The 20,522-nt window shown below is 39.2% G+C and overlaps 1 protein-coding gene across 4 annotated transcripts in view; it reads right to left on the bottom strand.

The window, feature by feature from the left end:
* ACER3 (alkaline ceramidase 3) overlaps positions 1–20,522 on the bottom strand; it is a 168,832-nt gene that overhangs the window by 38,810 nt on the left and 109,500 nt on the right. For all 4 annotated transcript variants that reach the window (XM_023239409.2, XM_023239410.2, XM_019811768.2 and 1 more), the window contains 3 exons: positions 10,544–10,596; positions 8,269–8,350; positions 3,549–3,584 (listed from right to left, as the gene is read on the bottom strand). In XM_023239409.2, coding sequence (XP_023095177.1) covers positions 3,549–3,584; positions 8,269–8,350; positions 10,544–10,596 — 171 coding nt within the window. The remainder of the gene's footprint in view (positions 1–3,548; positions 3,585–8,268; positions 8,351–10,543; positions 10,597–20,522) is intronic.

Consider the following 20,522-nt stretch of genomic DNA (forward strand, 5'->3'; position numbering starts at 1 on the left):
AGAATAGACACAACAAGAAATTTGTCCATGGATAACAAAAGTGTTAAGAAATCTGAGATTCCTGGGTGAGTCAGATTCCTGACTCAGTCGGTTAAGTGTCTGACTTAGGCTAAGGTCATGATTTCATGGTTCGTGGGTTTGAACCCCATGTCGGGCTCTGTGCTGACAGCTGGAGCTTGGATCCTGCTTCAGATTCTGTGTCTTCCTCTCTCTGTCTCTGACCCTCCCCTGCTTGCACTTTGTCTCTCTCTCTCTCTCTCTCTCTCTCTCTCTCTCTCTCTCTCTCTCAAAAATAAACAAACATTAAAAAAAAATACAAGATTCCAAACTTCAAGCCATCAAAGTGGTAAGAAATCGAGATTCCAAACACTCAAGCCAGAGCTCCTTTAGATTAGATAACATTATTCTCTTCCCTCTTTTTCCATTTATTTTTAAGATCTTGAGACTTACTGTAAATTTTGTCACAAATTCCAAAACAATTTTTCCAATTACAAATTTCAAAACCATTTTTCTAAGTCTCTGTACATATTAACAATGATATGAAAGAATGAGTGATACTCTACAAATTTTGACAGTTTCTCAGAAAAAGCAGTTCTCTTTTCTTAAGAATGATACCAAGAAACTAATCAGGGATAGATTTTTTTTAAGCCATTAAGTATAAATAAAAAATATCAATTCTGGGGTGCCTGGCTGGGTGATTTGGTAGAGCATGTGACTCTTGATCTCAGGGTTGTGAGTTCAAGTCCCACGTTGAGTGCAGAGCTCACGTAAAAAGAAGAAAATCAATTCTAATTACTTAACAGGTCAGCATAGGATATTCTAGATTAGACTTTGGGACAAAGGCCTGTTCAAATAAAGCTTTACCAATAGCAGGAAATATAGTGGGCCATCTTCCCTATCTTGCTTTTCAATATAAGAGGAAGAAATAATTCAGCTATATGTAACAGATGTATTTTATTGCCTTATTCTGAGTCACCCAAGCAGACAGATTGCACCCTGGTTAGCACTGCTTTTACACATTATGAGATGTATATACTATAAATGTTTAAAAATTTTTTTTTAGCATTTGTTTAGTTTTGAGAGACAGAGAAAGACAGAGTGCAAGCAGGGGAGGGGCAGAGAGAGAGAGGGGGTACTGAATCTGAAGCAGGTTCCAGGTTCTGAGCTGTCAGCCTAGAGCCCAACACGAGTCTCAAACCCATAAACCGTGAGATCATGACCTGAGCTGAAGTCGGACGCTTAACCAACTGAGCCACCCAGGCCCCTATAAATATTTTTTTGCAAGTCTATCTTCCTGACCAGCGAGTTCCTTGAGACCAGCGACCCTGTCTCATTTGCTTTGGTTTCTTAATATTAATTAACATTTACTGAGTACTTCCCATGGCAGGAGATATACATTATCTCATTTTTTTATTGATTTATTTTTAAAAAGATTTTATTTTTAAGTAATCTCTACACCCCTCACAGTGCTCAGTTACAATCCAGAGATCAAGAGTCGCATGTTCTACCAACTGAGCACCCTTGTATTAGCTCATTTAATCCTCAGACAACCTTAGGAAATTATTATACCAATTTTAGAGACACAGTATAATGAGCTCTCAAGAGCAGGGACCTTATTATTTTATTCAATAGTGTATCTCTTATACCTAGTACCATACCTGGCATATTGAAGGCACTTAAAAAGTATTTGTGGAATAATGAGGAAACCAAAGCTCAAAGAAGTTAAGTAACTTGTCCAGTGTATACAGCTAGTAATTGGAGAGACCAGATTTAAATCCAGGTCCGCCTGACTTTATCTTCAAATTGTTGTTCTATTGCCTCTCTATTTCCAACTTCCAGCTCAGTATTTGGCACTGAGAAGGTACACAGTGGACATCTGTTGAATGAATGTCTTCTGCCTTCAGACTACTTCTCCATTTCACCCTAGCATTCCTCTACTTCTTTATTTCGCTCCTGAGAAGGCCTGAGATAAAACACAGAACTATAAGCTTTCATCCTGCCTCCCTCCCTATCAGCATACATCCATACATGCCACTATCCACAGGGAAAAAAAATTTATTACTGGGAAAAGAACACATGAAAGTTGCAGCATGGGAAGTTAGACAAATAGTTTGATACTTTTATTACATAACCATAGTATAACATAGATCTAAAACACAAAATGGAAAATGGATGGTCATAAACTTACAAAAATTAACCTCAAATTTCTGAATTTTATTTTTTTGTGGGTATGTTTTTTCTTTCTTATGAAGACCAATAAGAAATTTACAAAAGCCGAAGTCTTCTTATAAATAAACTTCATTCTTTACGCTGTGCCAATAAATCTTTCTAAATAAAGAGGTAATTCCATAATGACCTACTTTAAGCTCAAACAAACAGGAAAGTGAAGATGTCCTCTCTTATAACACCTACTTTCAGCTTGTCTGTAGAAAAACAATGTGGCACAATAATGTGGTTTTGGAATTTGTTTCAAAAAACAGATTTCAGTTAGATGATTATTATCTAGTTCAAGTTTAAAAAGTTACAGGAACACTTACTTTTTATATAAGTACAAAATATTCTAAAATTACAAGGCTTCTGATAATGTGTCCTTATTTATGTATTGTTTGTTTGTTTGCTGGCTTTTTAAAAGAATGGTGACAAGAGTCAAACAAATCTAGGTTACAATCCTGGCTCTGTCCCTTAGTAACTGTGTAACTGTTGGGCAAATTCTTAATATCTCTGAGCTCACTTCCCTTAAAATGTGAATAATAATCCCTAATTCGTAGAACTGCTGGAAAGATTAGAGTCTGTGCAGTAATGGGCATAGTGCCAGGCACATGGTAGCATTCAATTAACAAGAGCTCTATGGGGCGCCTGGGTGGCTCAGTCGGTTAAGCGTCCGACTTCGGCTCAGGTCGTGATCTCGCGGCCCGTGAGTTCGAGCCTCGCGTCGGGCTCTGTGCTGACTGCTCAGAGCCTGGAGCCTGTTTCGGATTCTGTGTCTCCCTCTCTCTCTGACCCTCCCCCATTCATGCTCTGTCTCTCTCTGTCTCAAATATAAACAAACGTTAAAAAAATTAAAAAAAAAAAAAAAGAGCTCTTTATTTAGGGTCTACTACTTGATTTTACTCTGGTTCCACTATGGGTTGCACTTAAATCATTATTTCCTATAGCAAAGTTTCCTGTGTTTGCTTTTCTCAATGTAAATTAACCTCCCACCTCAAAAAACTCATTAAAATAGGCATTAGGGGGAAAATATTCAAGGAATTTTCAGTCTATCTTTTCTAGAAAATAGTGTCATAAAAAGGACTTTGTACGTGTATGTGTATAAATGCTCTCTGTTTTTTTTCTGCTTATAAGGAACACTGCACCTGCGTTACCGACTACAGCCAGCTGGGTCTGGGCATTGGTATCCTATAGGCACTTGAGTTTGTTTTAAATACTTTCATAGGACATCTACCACTTTATTTTCAGAAATTATATCTGCATATAATTTACCAGAAAAGGAAATGAAATGCAGGCAAGTACTGTTAAACAATTAAGTGTTAATAGTTTTTTTAATTTACCTGATGGAATACAGGCTCCTTTACCTTAAGGTAAACCTACAAAATATTAAAAGAAACACATGTGAATGAAGTGCGTTACTGAGGGGGAAGAAAACCTATTCCAGTAATTCTGCAAATCCCAATCCTCCCTGCCTCCTAGTCCTGTTACTTAGATCGTACTCCAGCCATGTAAAACCAGTCAGATTAGGTGGCATGCCACAGAAGGGATAGTAGCTACTGGCGGGTCTCCCCCAGTGCTAGTTTGACCACGGTAAACTAAATGTTTCAAGGCTGTTTTGGATTACTCTGGCTTCTTGGCCTCTGCATCAGCATCAAGGAAGGGCAAAGATGCACACAGTTTACTCATAAGGGCTGAAGAGGGTCTACTGACAATGCCTATAATACAGTTTTTTCTACAACAGAAAGAACACTGGAGTTAAAGACAGGAGTTCAATTTCAGACTCTGCCACTGACTTGCTACATACCTCGAGCAAGGACTCACTTAACCAAAAGACTCATTTTTTCCTTATCTGGGTAATAGGAGTAACAGTGGTGGGGAACAATAAGCTAAAAGACGTGAAAGTGTTCAGCATATAATGCACGCTCAATAACTGAATACATTTACAACAAATTTCTTGTACTTTCTTTTACTTCCAAAGCCTCTAACCCATCCACCTAGATGCATTCCCAGTTACACAAACCCTAGTTTTAGGTTCCAGTGTCATGTGGGTGATTAAGTGCAATGCCTGTTTAAGATTCAGCATGCATTTACTGCCCTGTAGGAGTATGCCTTTAAAATGACATGGTAAAGAGTAATCAAAATTCAAATCATAATCCTGGAACGATTCCCATCACTTATGAGACAAGTCCAAATTTCAAAGCCTTCCATGATCTCACTCCTGACTTTATGTTCGGCTTCATTGCTCTCCTCGTCCCTATTTCATCCTAGGCTCCAAAAAGTACAGTGCTTCCCCAAATGTGCTACTTCAATACTTCCAGATCTTTAAACATGCTGCCCTTTACTTCGTTCAGAAATCCTCCCCTGCTCGCAAACATTCATCTTCCAAGATTCAGCTCAAACCATCCCTCTTTCTTGAAGTCTTTTCTGGGTCCTTCTCCACTCAGCAGAAGCTGCCACTCACCCTCCTTCAGGCCCTCACTGACCATGTATAAACATCATGTAGTTTGTTGGTTTGTTCCTCTCCCCTACAAGGCAATAATCTCTTTGACAGATATCTCTCTGGCAGATATCTCTATGTCCTCATTTAATATAGTGCTGATCTCACAAAATTTTATGTAATTTTACAATTTGGCTACAAAATTTCTTATTCCTGTAGGAAGTTCCTACCCTCACTACAATAACAGCAGATTATTTAACAGCAGATTTATTTCTTTTCCCATACAGCTTTAGTAGGAAGATGTGTATGAGACACTATCTATCTGTAACTCTAAACTCAGTAAGGAAGAATGCTTTTCATCTCTGAAATGTGTTGTCAAGATATTAATTTTCCTTTGTATAGCTTCATATTCTCATTGTTATTAATAAATGAAATGCAAAAGGGCATGCCCTTTAAGACTTTTTTTTTTTAAGGCAAAAGAATTATGGAGTCCTTACTATGTGCCAAGTATTAATGTTCCTACATGAAATGTATGCTATTATTATCTTCATCGAACAGACAAGGAAAACTAATGCCCAAGTTTGGCTTGTGACTTGCCAAGTGACTTGCCCAAGGTTCCCAGTTAAATGTTGGTTCAAATTTAGATCTAACCGACTCCCAAGCCTGTATTTCCAACCACTGAACTTAGAAAGTGGTCTAGTCTTGGGGCACCTGGGTGGCTCAGTTGGTTGAGCGTCCGGCTTCGGCTCAGGTCATGATCTCACGGTTTGTGACTTCGAGCCCCACATCGGGCTCTGTGCTGACAGCTCAGAGCCTGGAGCCTGTTTCAGATTCTGTGTCTCCCTTTCTCTCTGCTCCTCCCCTGCTCGTGCTCTGTCTCTCTCTCTCTCTCTCTCTCTCAAAAATAAATAAACATTAAAAAAAAATTAAAAAAAAAAAAAAAGAAAGTGGTCCAGTCTTAACTCTGCCACCAATTTTCCATATGAACTTGGCTGGCCAGACAAGTAAGTCATTAACACTCTCTGGACTTTGTTCTCTTCTTTTTTACAACAACAAGATTTCCTTTCATCTCTGAAACACTAGGATTTTCTCACAATCAAGGAGTATGTAGTTTATGCAAGGACAGTGCAGGGCAGTGTAGAAGCATAAGAAAATAGTGTATCTGTTCTTTCAACCTTCTATTCACCTTCTCAGCTCACTGATAATCTAACTTCTGCCTCCATCAATCTATTGCTGACAGTATGCTTATTATGGTTACTTGGTCTTTTAATTGAAATTTTTATGGGTCAAACTTCAATCTTATTTTACTCAACCTCTCAGTGGCAACTAATACTGTTACTCCTTCTGGAAATCTCTTCATACTTTGTGATATTAGGCTCTCTAGTTTGCCTATGTTTCTGACTACTTGTTCTCAGTTTCCTTTGCTGGCTCCATTTCTCCTACCTGACCCTCAAATGTCAGTGTTCCCATGTACAGCATGGTGATTATACCTAATACTGGGCTGAATACTGGCACTTTGCTAAGAAAACAGATTTCAGGTGGTCTTCTCTCTCTCTCTCTCTCTCTCTCTCTCTCTCTCTCTCTCTCTCTCTCTCACACACACACACACACACACACACACGCACACACACGGCAACTATGTGAGAAGCTATGTTAATTAGTTTGCCTATAGTAATCATTTCACTATGCATATCAACTCATCATGCTGTACACCTTGAATGTATATAACTTTTATTTTTAAAGTGTTGACTCATTGAAATCCTTAGGCATTATGAAAGTTTGCATAGTGACAGGATGTGAATGTCAAATAGACAAATCAACTGCAACTTTTAGAACTTTTAGGGTAAAGTATCATAAATGTATACTCTTGTTTATCTCTGTCAAAAAAAAAAAGTGTTCCATAGGGTTGCATCTTTGGTAATTTTAATGGTTCTTGCTATGTGTGCCAGATCATCTGTTCTCTCATTTCTAGTACCTCCCATACCCTGACAATTCTCAAACCCACATCTTTAGCTCAGCCTACCTGTTAATAAGCCTCAGGTGTCATTAACATCAGCCATCTCAATCTCAACACATTCCAAATTGAATTTATCTACCTATACTCTGTGACACAAACCTACTCATTATCTTTCCTGCAAAATCTGCTCTTCCTTGAAGTTTTCCATCTTGGTTAAGAACCTATTATGTACCACGATGGCCAGCCTGTAAACAGAGGCATCATTCTAGACAATTCCTTCTTTTTACCCCATACCCACACCCTCTACTTAGTGGGTCACAAGTCTTACGGATTGTTATTTATGACAGCATCTTTTTTTTTTTTTTAAGATTTTATTTTTTTAAGTAATCTCTACACCCAATGTAGGGCTCAAACCGACAATCCAGAGATCAAGAGTCACACAGCTTTACTGACTGAGCCAGCCAGGTGCCCCTATGACAGCTTCTTTTCATCCCCACACCTATTTTACTTCAGTTGGAGTCTCATATTTTGCCCAAGCAAATGCAAAAGTCCCTGAGTCTAGCCTCATATTCCTCTAACCCATCCCCTAAAATCAGTCATCTTTCTAACTAACGATGTTCTTCCTCAGCTATGGATCAGTTAATGGCTTCAAATTACCTTGAAGATAAAAATCCCAGTGTATACAAGGGTCTTTATAATCTGACATTTATCTCATTAACTAGACTCATTCACTCATCACCACTTAACATATACTCTAGCCATATTAAATCTCTCCTGTTTCTGCTGGTAGTGATGATTTAATCAGAAAATGAAGTACTCAGTGTAGTATTTGGCACATAGTAAGTGCTTAAAAATGATAGTTTATTATGTTCCAAGGTTCTATGCCTAGGGACAATGTAACAGTCTATTTAGAAATACTTCATCATATTCTTGCCCCAGGGGCCTGGCAAACTCTTAACCATCAGTTAAAAGCCAGTTAAAAGGAGCTTTCCTTGACAAACCCAAGTAATTTTCATTCATGTGTCTTCTCATCATTTAACTAGTTCTTACCATTATTATTGTAATCATCATCTTTTGATGCAATTCTGTGCTTACATCTTTGACTTCTCTACTTGAATGTATTCCTTAAGCATAGCAACTGCTTCTTCGCCGTCTTTGTATTTTCTACTGCTTGATATGATAGGTTTGCAATTCGCATTTGTTGAAATGAATTATCTCTTAATACAAAATGCACTTTACTTGAGGGAAAAAAGCACTAGCATAGGATGAGAAGTGACCATGAACTCATTATCAGGAAAAGGTTAACCATTAAAGTAGTCACAGTAGGCCCAACAGAGCAAAATCAATCACTTTCTTTTAACAAATGGGAAGTACTATGTCCACCCATGAAAAAAAGTTAATTCTTTCCCCATTGCTACTAAATATTTGCCCTTTGACTTTTTCTCCCTTCAAATAAATAAATAAACAAACAGATTTTTAAAAAGTTGTCTCAACTTTTTGTTGAGAAATAACACCTAAACAGGAGATAAAGAAACAGTATCTGTGAGTTTTGTGTAGAAACATTTCAGTTTGAACAGCATGAAGCAAACACTAGAAGTAAAATGTGCCAAACTCCGCACATGGGTGGTTCACATGCTTAATCTCTTAGAAACAAAATATGACTTACTGTGGTTACTATTAAACTGAAAAGAACTAAGATAAAAAGCAGATGGTAGTTTACAGAGTTCTTCATCTTGAAACATTCAAACCTTTAAAAAAATAGAGAAAGAAACTTGTTTTAGAATATGTAACTAGGAAAACAAATAGAATGCTGTTTTAACGCTTGTGTACACATCTCTGGATCCAGCGATGCCCCCATTTCCTCCCAAACTCTCATCTCAGAGAATCTGCACTGCCTACTTGCACTTCCGCCAAGACGCTGGGTGAATCAGGAGTAGGCACCTGGCTTCAATTGGAACAATGAGAGGCTCTCTCCTGAAAACTTGGGAGCTTGGGAGCCAGAGACTGAATCAATTAAGTGTACAGAATCCAAGTATAAAGGCTTACGGATTGAAAATCTGATGCTGGTATTTGGGCAGCTAAATTGAATGAACAAGAAGATGAATGAGCAGAGAAGTGATCTGCATGGAGAGAAAAATAAAGCAGATTCAAAGACTTGAGACCATGCGAAGAAGGAATGGGGAGAAGAGCGGGAGACAGAATCTGCCCTTGAGTTGTAGCCAGGCTATACTTCCTGCTATTATGTTTCATCTATTTCCTCATGTCCCTAAAATAAATAAATCTCTCTGAACTCAAGCCGGCTTGGGTAGGTTTCTAAATCTTGTGAGCCATTCTGACTAAGGCACGCTATTACAGAAAATATCACTGTATTATAATGGTTTCTTTTACCAGTCTCCTCAACCAGATTGTGAACAACTCGTGTGCAGGGATAAAATCTTTTTCTCATGTATCTAATCACTAGGCTCACTTAATCAACTGAGCCACCCAGGCAGCCCTGGCCCACATTATTTCTAAGATCTCTTTTACCTTTAAGTTCTGTTACTTGATGACTTATTTAAAAAAGCTCACCTGAAGGTGTTTTTCTAGATCAGGAGCAGCAAACTACCGCCCAAAGGCTCAAGCTCTTTTTGGGTAAATAACACAGTCACGAGCATTTGTCTACCTATTATCGGGGTGCCTGTAGCTTCAACACTACACAAGCAGAGATGAAGATCAACAGAGACCACAGGCCCAAAAACCTAAAATAATTACTATCTGTCCCTTTACAGAAAAAGATTCAGATGAGCTCTTTTTAATAATATATTTTCTCAAATGATTCTGATTTTTAGATATCTTTAGAAGAAAATATTCTTGAGCTAGCAATGATGATCACATCGAAAAGAACCAGGTAACACATCACATAAGGCTTTAGAGAAGTTCTAAGTACTAGTGCTAGGGAACTGAAGGCATACTTAGAAGGCAAGGTTATTAAACTTGTAGTTCAATGTCCAACTCTGACACTTACAACTACACAGCTTAGGCAAGTCACCTAAGCAGAAGCTCGGCTTATGTCCTTAGAAAAGTTACTAAATCTGTGCTTTACTTCATCATCTATAAAATGAGGATAATACCAAGTTACCTTGCACAACTGAGAGAATTAGAGATGGCTTTTACACTGCCTAGCACAATTACAGGTACAAAGGACATAAATATTATTTTTATGGCACACTATATAAAATTTTTACCTAATTTGTATACATTCAGGGTGCCTGGGTGGCTCAGTTGCTTATGCGTCTGACTCTTGATTTTGGCTCAGGTCATGATCTCACGGGTCCATGAGATGGAGTTCCATACTCTCAGCATGAAGCCTGCTTAGGATTCTCTCTCTCTCTGCCCCTCCCCCGTGTTCTCTAATAAACTTAAAAATTTTTTAAATAAGAATAAATTTGTACGGGCGCCTGGGTGGCTCAGCCGGTTAAATGTCCAACTTCGGCTCAGGTCATGATCTTGCGGTTTGGGAGTTAAGGCCCTGCGTCGGGCTCTGTGCTCACAGCTCAGAGCCTGGAGCTTGCTTCGGATTGATTCTCTGTCTCCCCCTCTCTCTCTCTTCCTTCCCTGCCCACACTCTGTTTATCTCTCTCTCAAAAATAAATAAACACTAAAAAAATTAAAAAAAAAATAAATTTGCATACATTCATAACTCAAGGAAAGGCAGACTATGCAAGTCAAATTTAAGTAAGAGTCTATCTAAACTTTTATGAGATCATAAAAGTTAATAAACAACATTATTATAACTTCCCAGATATTATACTTTACATGAAGATCACAGAAGTTAGAACCTTTTACACTATTACAACCTTCCAGTAATATAACAGGGTTAACTATATTACTTAATTCAGTATGAAGTGAATATGAATTTTAAAATGTATCAAACAACTGAATTTTAAACGTTAAGTACTTACATGCAGTACACAAATATACAACAGCTGTAAATCATTGGGAGTTCATCCAATAGCTATAAGAAACAAAGAAAGAGCACTTGAATATTGTAGAGGTGCAATTATTATACCAACAAAAATAAAACGTCAGAATGATTATGATAGTCACCTCTTATTATCTAATATCTTTTACTAATTCTTTCATATATTTAACATCTTATTTACTCTGAGTGTTGGGGAAGGTCATTGAAAGGAAGTGACCGTTGGTTGACCTGTGAACTGGACCTGGGCAATTGGGGGCTCCTCACCTCCACCCATCCTTGGAATAGGACTTCTGCTTTTCTTGCTCCCAGAGGCAGTTCCAAGGACATAGACTTAGACATAGTCTTAGACAATGATGTGGTACCCTTGAGATAGTGATGTTGCTGTTGAAAACACCTGCAAGGTATACCTTACTGAACCTAACTAAGGCCTCTTTACGAATGTTTACGATTCGGTGGGCAGGTGGGGAGACCCATTGCTGCCACCCAAGACAAGCCTCGTATGTAAGTACTCTCTGCCTATTAAAACTGCCAACTACCAACCTGGAGTGGCCTGCCTCTTTCTTCTGCCTTTCTCTGCCCTCTGCTTATGGGGGTTGGTTTGTTGTTGTTGAACAAACAAGCTTATCCATCCATCTATCCTAATGTACACACCTAAATAGGACGCCTGACTCACTAGGCAGCTCAGATCAGTTCAGTACCACAAACTATGTTATCATACTTCCAGGAAAGACATATGTCTATCATCTATAGGGGTGTGGGTCCTATCAATGTTCTTTTGCATTTTCCCTTTTCCTAGAACACCTAAGATGGATAAAATGTCCACTAATATACATTAAGAAGGGATATTAATGGCTGGGAAAGTCATTCAGTTAATCTAAGTAACCTATGTTTCTGAAAAATATTATTAGCAATAATAATTATAACTATTACGTATTAAACTACAAGCTACACACTAAGCTAAATGTTGCAGATAGGTTGTTTCTAATCCTTAAACCAATCCTATAGAAGTTAGTTGTTGAGCATATAATGAAAACAAGACATAGTCATTGCCTTTGAGGGATTCACATTCTAGTGAGGTGGAGGGAATGAAAAACGTGATTAAATACAAAGATTCCATTTTGACAACCATAAGAGTCATAAAGATTTTCCTTACAGGAGTGATACATAACCTGAGACCTAGAAAATACGCAGATATGAGTAAGATGAAGAGGGACTCAGGGGAAGAGGAGAACCCATAAGCAGTGGAAATATAATGTGCAAAGGTCCTGTTGCAGGAAGGGGATTTCAAGAAATGAAAAATGTTCATTGCGATTGAAGCTTAATTAATGATGAAGAGAAAGGATATAAAATGAGGCTGGAGAGATAAGCAGCAAATAGATCAGGCAAGCGTTTTAGGCTGAAAGGGATTTTTTTTTTTAATGTTTATTTTTTGAGAGAGAGAGAGATAAACAGAGCGTGAGTAGAGAGGGAGACACAGAATCCGAAGCAGGCTCCAGGCTCTGAGCTGCCAGCACAGAGCCCAACACAGGGCTTGAACTCATACGCAGTGAGATCATGATCTGAGCTGAAGTCGGACACTTAACTGACTGAGCCACCCAGATGCCCCAGCCGCTGAAAAGATTTAAACTAAGTGGCTGTCTTCATGAGCTTGGGCTGTTATAGCAATACCTTAGACTGGGTAGCTAAAACAACAGAATTTATTCCTCACAGCTCTGGAGGTTGGGAGGTCCAAGATGATGATACTGGCAGATTTGGTACTTGGTGAAAGTTCTCTTCTTGACTTGCAGATGGCTGCCTTCTCTGTAACCTCACATGGGAAAGGGTAACAGAGAGCAAGTTCTCTGGTCTCTTCTTAGAAGGACACTAATCCCATCATGAAAACCCCATCCTCATAACCTCATCTAAACCTAATGACCATCTTAAGGTCCCATCTCCAAATATTGTCACACACGGTTCTAGAGATTCAACATATGAGGGGACACAATTCACTCTATAGTGGTGGTGGCAGTGTGTTTAAAATATAGGTTTTATTATTTTTCAGGTATGGTGAGGCCAACAGATCAGGAGATGACTGCCACGGAAAAGACAGTTTGTTATTCACAGTTCCTAAGAGGAGGCATGCCATGCCAAGCAGGGCCACAAGGGAAAGCAGCACCATCAGTCAGGAGGCACAATGAGCAAGGGGGAAGCATAGATGACAACCCTTATTGTGGTTTCCCAGAGAAAGGCAAAGTAAGGGAGGGTAAGCAGGCTTAGCATTGGCTAATTTGAATAATTTCAGCAGGCTCTAGGGGCTAGGAGCTATCTGGTACGTGGCGGTGGTGATTAGGGCATGGATTTTAAAATCTGGGTAACACAAATATGAAAGTCCTATTTCAAAACCATAAGTAGCAAAATTATGACTGGTAAAGGACACAGAGTTCCAGGATAGCGTGGGGTGTGTGTCTGAAGAGGAGTCTGAAGAGGTGGGCAGAGGCCAGATCACAGCCTGTGAGCCTGACTTATGGCAAGCATTAAAGATGTTTAAAAAGTGACACGCCTTCTGGAGACCAGGGACTGTATTTTACACATCTCATTTCTAACACTTGTACAAAGCCTAGCAAACACTGCTCAAAGAATGGAAAAATTAGTTTTGTTTGTAGGAACAGTATTTGTCTTCTGGTATGACAAATGGATGGGGGAGGCAGGGACACCAATTAGGAAACAGTTACAGAAATGAGGACTGGGGATGATGGATTAAGGTCGTGGCTGTGCAGACAGCTAGAGGTAGATGTATTTGAGAGCTACTCTGGAAGTTGAATCAAGAGCTTTCAGTGTTTCCAGTAGTGAGAAAGCAGAAGAAATTAAAGATGAATCACAGGTTTTTAGCTTGGGTTTTCAGTGTAAGGTGTTTCCATTCATTGAGATAGGGAGCAAAGGAGAAAGAAGGGTAATATTTATAACCAGAACATGTATTATTTACAATAGCATGTAAGCTATTTTTGTTTTTGTATTATAAGGAAAATTATAGACGAACAAACATTTTTCTTTGGTTTTGTTTTCTAGGATAAGTATGAGAAATTTATTTTTTTTTACTTATGAGAAGAAGATGAATACTTTTTTTATACTAGCATCTAATTTTTTCCACTATCAATCACATATGCTCAGTAGAGAATACCTAAAAATCTCTTCTAATATTAAAATTCTATGATTCTAAATTATTCTTTGGTACTTTCCACTTTTCATTTGAAGTCCTCTACTAGTGTCTCTACTCCTCCTCTAATGTTTTTCTCAAACCCAGTCCCAAATGCATTGTTTTTGGCTAGTCGCCGAAAGTATGTGACACATTAATCCTGAGAAAGGAGTTAGTCATAGCTTACAATATTACCCTTCACTGAGGCACACATAATAGTACTCAAAGGAATGAATCACTAACAATGAATCCATAATGGTGGTTTCAGGCACTCTGACTAGCTAAAGAAAAAGGAAGGAAACTATTACTTATGAAACACTTATTTACCAGATCCTATGATGACACTTTCACAAATGCCAATCAATTGATCCTCACGATACTCCTATAGGTATTATTAAATCCATTAGATAGATGAAGAAACAAAAGCTCAGCAAAATTAAGTGGCATACCTATGCTCAAACAGCCAGCAAAGTGGTAGTAGAATTGGAACTGGAGCCCAAGAGCCACCTGGCAATAATAAATCTAAAGAAAATACCATCCAAGCTCCAAATTGTTCTTAAGACAGTAAGACAGAACTGTCAATATCTGCTTGTGCCCAGTGTAGGCAGAAGTAGAGACTAGGCCTCCAATTTCTCTTACAGCTATAACAAGCTGGTGAAATTGTTCATTGACCACCAGGGTCAGCTCAGTGGCAACACTATCATTTCTTTTTTTTTAATTTTAATTTTTTAATTTACATCCAAGTTAGGTAGCCTATAGTACAATAACGATTTCAGGAATAAATTCCACTGATTCATCCCCTATGTATAACACCCAGTGTTCATCCCAACAAGTGTCTTCCTTAATGCCCCTTACCCATTTAGCCCACCCCCTTGCCCACAACCCCTTCAGCAACTGTTTGTTCTTTATATTTAACAGTCTCTTATGTTTTGTCCCCCTCCCTGTTTTTATATTACTTTTGCTTCCCTTCCTTTATGTTCATCTGTTTTGCATCTTAAATTCCACATGAGTGAAGTACAACACTATCATTTCTTATGTTGCTTCAGTGACTGTGCATAAAAAAATGATGGCCTACCATAGTTGAGCCAAATTCATCCTGAAAGGAGACAAGACAGGGAATCTTCAAGGAATATTCACAATCATTTTGTATTTAAATTAGAGAGATAGGGACGCTGTTTAAAAAAGCCCTTTAATACTGATGATTCTTCCTTCCTAAATCATTGGGGAATTGGGTCATGTATCATTTCTGCACAGATAGGCAAGCACATAAAACCACACCTTTGTAGAACAAAAGGGGCAAGAAATAAGGCATCTGTCCAATCTGTCCCCGAAGTTGATAAAGTAGTATCATAGTAATGATAAAGCACAGAATCTACAATCTCAGGTTCAAAGGCTATCTGGTCCATTCCAATGCTGTTATCTTGGTAACAATCTTACCAACAATTAAGTTGATACGCAAATCAAAGTGTGTCCCACCTCTGCTCCAAATCTATTAATGGCTTATAGGGGATAAAGTTCAAGAGGCTTAGATTTGGCCTCTGGTTAGTTTCCCAAAACACATCTCTTACCATTTAGTTCAAGGCTGCCCAGAGCAGGTGCTCAACAATGTAACAAATGTTAGCTATTGTTACTGGTAGCACTATGGCCCTCATTACCACATATTCCCACTCCATCCATGGCTACAGTGTATTAATTGCAGTGCCCCGAGATGCCAGACAAACTCAACTCCGTGGGTTCTAGATGGCCTGGCAAATTCCTACCCATCCTTGAACATGCAACTCAAACATGTGTCTGAGTCATTTGCGTGAAACCCCTTTGCTGACCTACTTCCCCTAAAAAATTTCTCTTTCCATTTCCATAGCATCCTGTATGCCCCTTTACCACTGCACTCACTAGCATATTACCTTCACTACTAGACCACAGATTCCTTGAGGAAAGGACTATATCATTTTTACCTATGCATATCTGTTGCCCAGGTACCAATTTTTGAACTAATGAAAATGTTTGTCCAGCTTATGCTTGGGCATAAGGACAGAGAAGTCAAGATCTCCGACGGCAGCTCTTATCATCTACTGGCTCAGAATTTTTTCTCTATGTTGACCAAGGTGTCTCTTTATCTTTAACCCCACTAGAACCACAAAGAATAAATCTAATCCTTTTCAACATGTCAACCCTTCAAACACTGATTCATAAAACATTTATGTAGGGCATATACCAAGGTCAACAGAGACAGTTCCTGCTCTTGGGTAACTCACATTATGATAGCGAAGAAAAACACATAAATATATTTATGAGACAACAGATAAGGGAAGTAACAGAGAAGCACAGAGTGCTGTGAAAGAACATATGAAGGGTACATATCCTACCCTGGGGCCGTGGAAGGCCGCCTAGAGGAGCTGCTGCTTTGGCTGAGACTTTAAAGGACAAACAGGAATTGTCCATGGGAGAGAAGGAAGTGCAACAGGGCCAGACATGAAAAATGCAGAGAACTGAGAGAATCTGCTATGTACAGCTGAGTTGGGGGAACTGGGCATGTCTTCTCTTCTTCAGGCTAAATATTCTCAGTTCCTTCTCCTCAAGCATCAGGACTAGATTTTTAGTTCTATTTTTTAAAATTCTATTTATTTATTAAGAGAGAGGGAGAGAGAGAAGGTGGGGGGGGGGCACAAATAGGGGAGGGGCAGAGAGAGAATCCCAAGCAGGCTCTACGCTGTCAGCATAATCTCACAACCATGAGATCATGACCTGAGCCAATATCAAGAGTTACACATTAACCAACTGAGCCACCCAGGCGCCCCTATATTTTTCGTTCTTTCACCATTCTGGTATTTTGCATTTGAACACAAGCCAGGTCAGTCCTCAGAATTGAATATTGTCATGATCTATTCAGCACACAGTAGGAGAGCCTACTTCTTCCTTCGCTCAGATTCTTAGTCTCACCTTGTCTCAGCGCATTCTTGCAGCTTGTTTCTTTGTTTTTATTACATTTTTTAAATGTTTGTTTATTTTTGAGAGAGAGAGAGATAAAATGTGAGCGGGGAGGGGCAGAGAGAGAGAGGGAGACACAGAATCTGAAGCAGGATCCAGGTTCTGAGCTGTCAGCACAGAGCCCAATGTGGGGCTCAAACCCACTAACTGTGAGATCATGACCTGAGCCGAAGCCGAACGCTTAACCAACTGAGCCACCCAGGCGCCCCAGTTGTTTCTTTATATATGTGATAGACACACGCTACCTTCCAGGGTTACTGTTTTAGGAATAGCATGAATGGACAGCAGGAATGATCCTAGAGATTTTAAAACTTATCTAGTTCTTAGAAAACATGTGCTTAAGGGAATGTCAGAGGTTGCTGTATGCACGGAATTAGACTAGGTATGTTTTGTAAATTGTTCTGGCTACCTGTTACTGTCTAGCAAATCACCTTAAAACTCAGTGGCTTAAAATACTAATATTTACTTTGCTGATTAGTATGCATTTTGAGCCGACCTGGGAGGGAGAAGTTCATCTCTCCTTCACTCAATGTCAGCTGGGACAGCTCAAAGGCTGAGGGCTGGAATCATCTAAAGATTCACACACTCAAATTTTGGGCAGTTGATGCTGGCTGCAGTCTGGGGACTTCAGGTGAGGCTGTGGCAGCAACATCTATACGTGGCCTTTCCACATGGCTCACTGGCTTCTTTACCACAAGGTGCTGGGTTCCTAGGGTAAGCATCCCAGGAAGATAAGGAAGAAGTTCTTCGCCTTTTGTGACTCACCCTTGGAAGTCATATAGCTTCCTGTCCACCATAGTAACAGTCCTGCCCAGATTCAAGGTCAAGGATCAGAGATCCTACCTCTTGAAGAGAGTCGATGTCACATTGTAATAACAGCGGGTGAGATGAGATATACTGGTGTTAACATCTTTGGAAAATACAATAATCCGCCACATAAATAAAACTCAAAACTGAATTAAATACCTCCACCCCCCCTTCCAAGAACAGGAGGTAGTCTGCTTTAGGATGAAGGGTATTCAGATTGGCTTATTATCATTACTATTCCTCCAAAGCACCTTTGGAATCTTTTAAAGTCTCTTTTCCTTTAAAACAAGCATAAACATGTATTTTCTTTATCGCAAAAGTATTTTATGCTCATTATAGGAAATCTGGAAAACACACAAATGAAATATAATTCTCTATAATCCCATACATAATCCAGGGATAACTGCTATTTAATACTTCAATGCATCTCTTTAGTTATTCACTCATGTGGTTAAATGTCCTTCCTTCCTTCCTTCCTTCCTTCCTTCCTTCCTTCCTTCCTTCCTTCCTTCCTTCCTTCCTCATTCCCTTCCTCCCTTCCATTTACATATTTATTGGGCACATGCCATGTGCCAGCACTAGTCTATATGCTAAAGTCCAGTGGTATTTAAGATAAGTGAAATCTCTGCTGTCAAGAAGTTTACATTCTAGTTGAAGACTACAAATAAGGTAAATTCAAATGGTGATAAGTGCTATGAAAAGAATAAAGTAAATGTCACTTGTGGAAAGGACCGCTCTACATAAAGTGGTTATAAAAGGCATATCTGAGTAGGTAACATTTGCACCGAGGAGCCAGAAGGAAGCAGACATGCAAAGATATGAGAGAAAAGTTTTGCAGCAGAGGAAACAGCAATCACAAAGGCCATGAGGCAGTGTCTGAAGAACAGTAAGGCCAGTATGGCTGGAGTGCAGTAAACAATGCAGAGGAACAGTAAAAACTGAAGTTAGAGAACTAGACCAGGGCCAGATCATGCAGGCCATAGTAGAGAACTGAAATTTCACCTGAAGTGCAAAGGGATGCCTTGGAGAGCTTTAAGCAGAAGAACGGTATGATCTAAAATGTTAAAGACTACCTTGGATGGTTGTAGGGGCAACTGTTGACTACTGCAGTAGCCAAGAAATAACATGGTGATGGCTTACACGATGGCCAGTGAGGTAAGGAAAAAGAATAAGGGAGTTTCCTTTTACATAAAAGAAAACTGGAAAGTCAAGACAAGCATTTCACAAAGAAAAAAGCAAATATCGTGTAGAAAGCTATGGAGAGGTCAAATAATAACATAGAAATGTATCTACTGGATTTGGCAAGATGAAGGCGACTGGTGACCTTGACAATAGCAGTTTCTGTGAAATGAAGGGAAGAAAATACCTAACTGTAATGAGAGGAAAACAGAGGGAGGCAAGTGTAGAAAGAGCAAAGACACTCGAGTGGTTTTGATGTGAAAGGGAGCCAAAACATGATTCAACAGCTGGGGCTGGACACAGGGTCAAGGGAGGAGTAATTTTGAAAAGATGGGAGTTATTTGAGTATGTTTGTATGCAGATGGCAGTGAACCAGTGTAGTGACTTTCTAAAGACCATGGTGGAGCCAGAGACTGGGATGGAGTTTATAACTGCAGGCATGAGTCTTTGAGGAGGTGGGAGGGGAGACTGGCCTTTGATAGGAGTTGGAACATTTCTCCCACAAAAACAGGAGGAAGATGATAGTGGTAGAAACATGAGGATGTTTCTTACTGATTTCTTCTATATTTTTGGTGAAATATTGAAGATATTAGTGAGGAGAAAGGGAAACGAGGCAAAAAAGATATAAAAAGAAATCCAAAAAAGAAAGAGGGACAAGTATGAAATAACAGTTCTGAAGAACACAAATGGAAATTGTCAGGGAAATGTAATGGTACTGTCTTATGGCACTGAGCGGCTATTTGAGTTTTCGTTCAATAATTTAAAAGTGAGGGGGTGACTGGGTGGCTCATTCGCTTAAGCACTGACTTTGGCTCAGGTCGTAATCTGACGGTCTGTGAGTTCGAGCCCCGTGTCAGGCTCTGTGCTGACAGCTCAGAGCCTGAAGCTTGCTTTGGATTCTGTGTCTCCCTCTCTCTCTGCCCCTCCCCTGTTCACGCTCTGTCTCTCTCTCTCTCTCTCAAAAATGAATAAACATTAAAAAAAATAATTTAAAAGTGAAATAATTTAACAAAGGGATATAATTTCTATGAGCAATGTTTAGTTACTCAGTTCAGGCACAGGATATGCAGATAACTTAGCTCGATCCGGGTTGAATACTGCTCAGGAAGCAAGGGGCAATATTGAGAATATTTATATGGGTAGGTGGGAGTTACTGTAATTTTGGGCCATAGATTACAAACTTTGTAAAAAGGGAAAAGAAATGAAGCAAAATGTACTTCCTTCCAGTCTTTTTTCTATTGTTTATAAGATTGATTTTACATTACACAAAGTTTTGTCTTTATGACAGTTTCCCATTTTACTGGTCTTCAAAATATTATTTATTTATTTAATTTTTAAAGATATTCAATCAGAGGGGCACCTGTGTGGCTCAGTTGGTTAAGCATCTGACTCTTGATTTCAGCTCAGGTCATGATCTCACAGTTTGTGAGATTTAGCCCCACATGGGCTCTGGGCTGACAGCGTGGAGACTGCATAGGATTCTCTCTCCCTCTTTCTCTCTGCCCCAAACCCTGCGTGCCCACGCTCTCTCTCCCTCAAAATAAATGAAGAAACATTAAAAAAAAAAAGACACTCAAACAGAGATCATTTTTTCTTTATTTGATTTTTTTTTAAGTAACCTTTATGCCCAATGTACAGCTTGAACTCACACCCTGAGATCAAGAGTCACATGCTCTACGGACTGAGCCAGCCAGGCGCCCATCAAAATATTATTTTAAATGGCTATAGTACACTTCAACACATAGTTATATCATAGTATATGTAACAGTCTCCTTTTTGTTAAACATTTAGATCATTTAAAAACTGTATCATG

Source organism: Felis catus, chromosome D1, assembly GCF_018350175.1.
Source record: "Felis catus isolate Fca126 chromosome D1, F.catus_Fca126_mat1.0, whole genome shotgun sequence".
Classification (NCBI taxonomy): Eukaryota; Metazoa; Chordata; class Mammalia; order Carnivora; family Felidae; genus Felis; species Felis catus.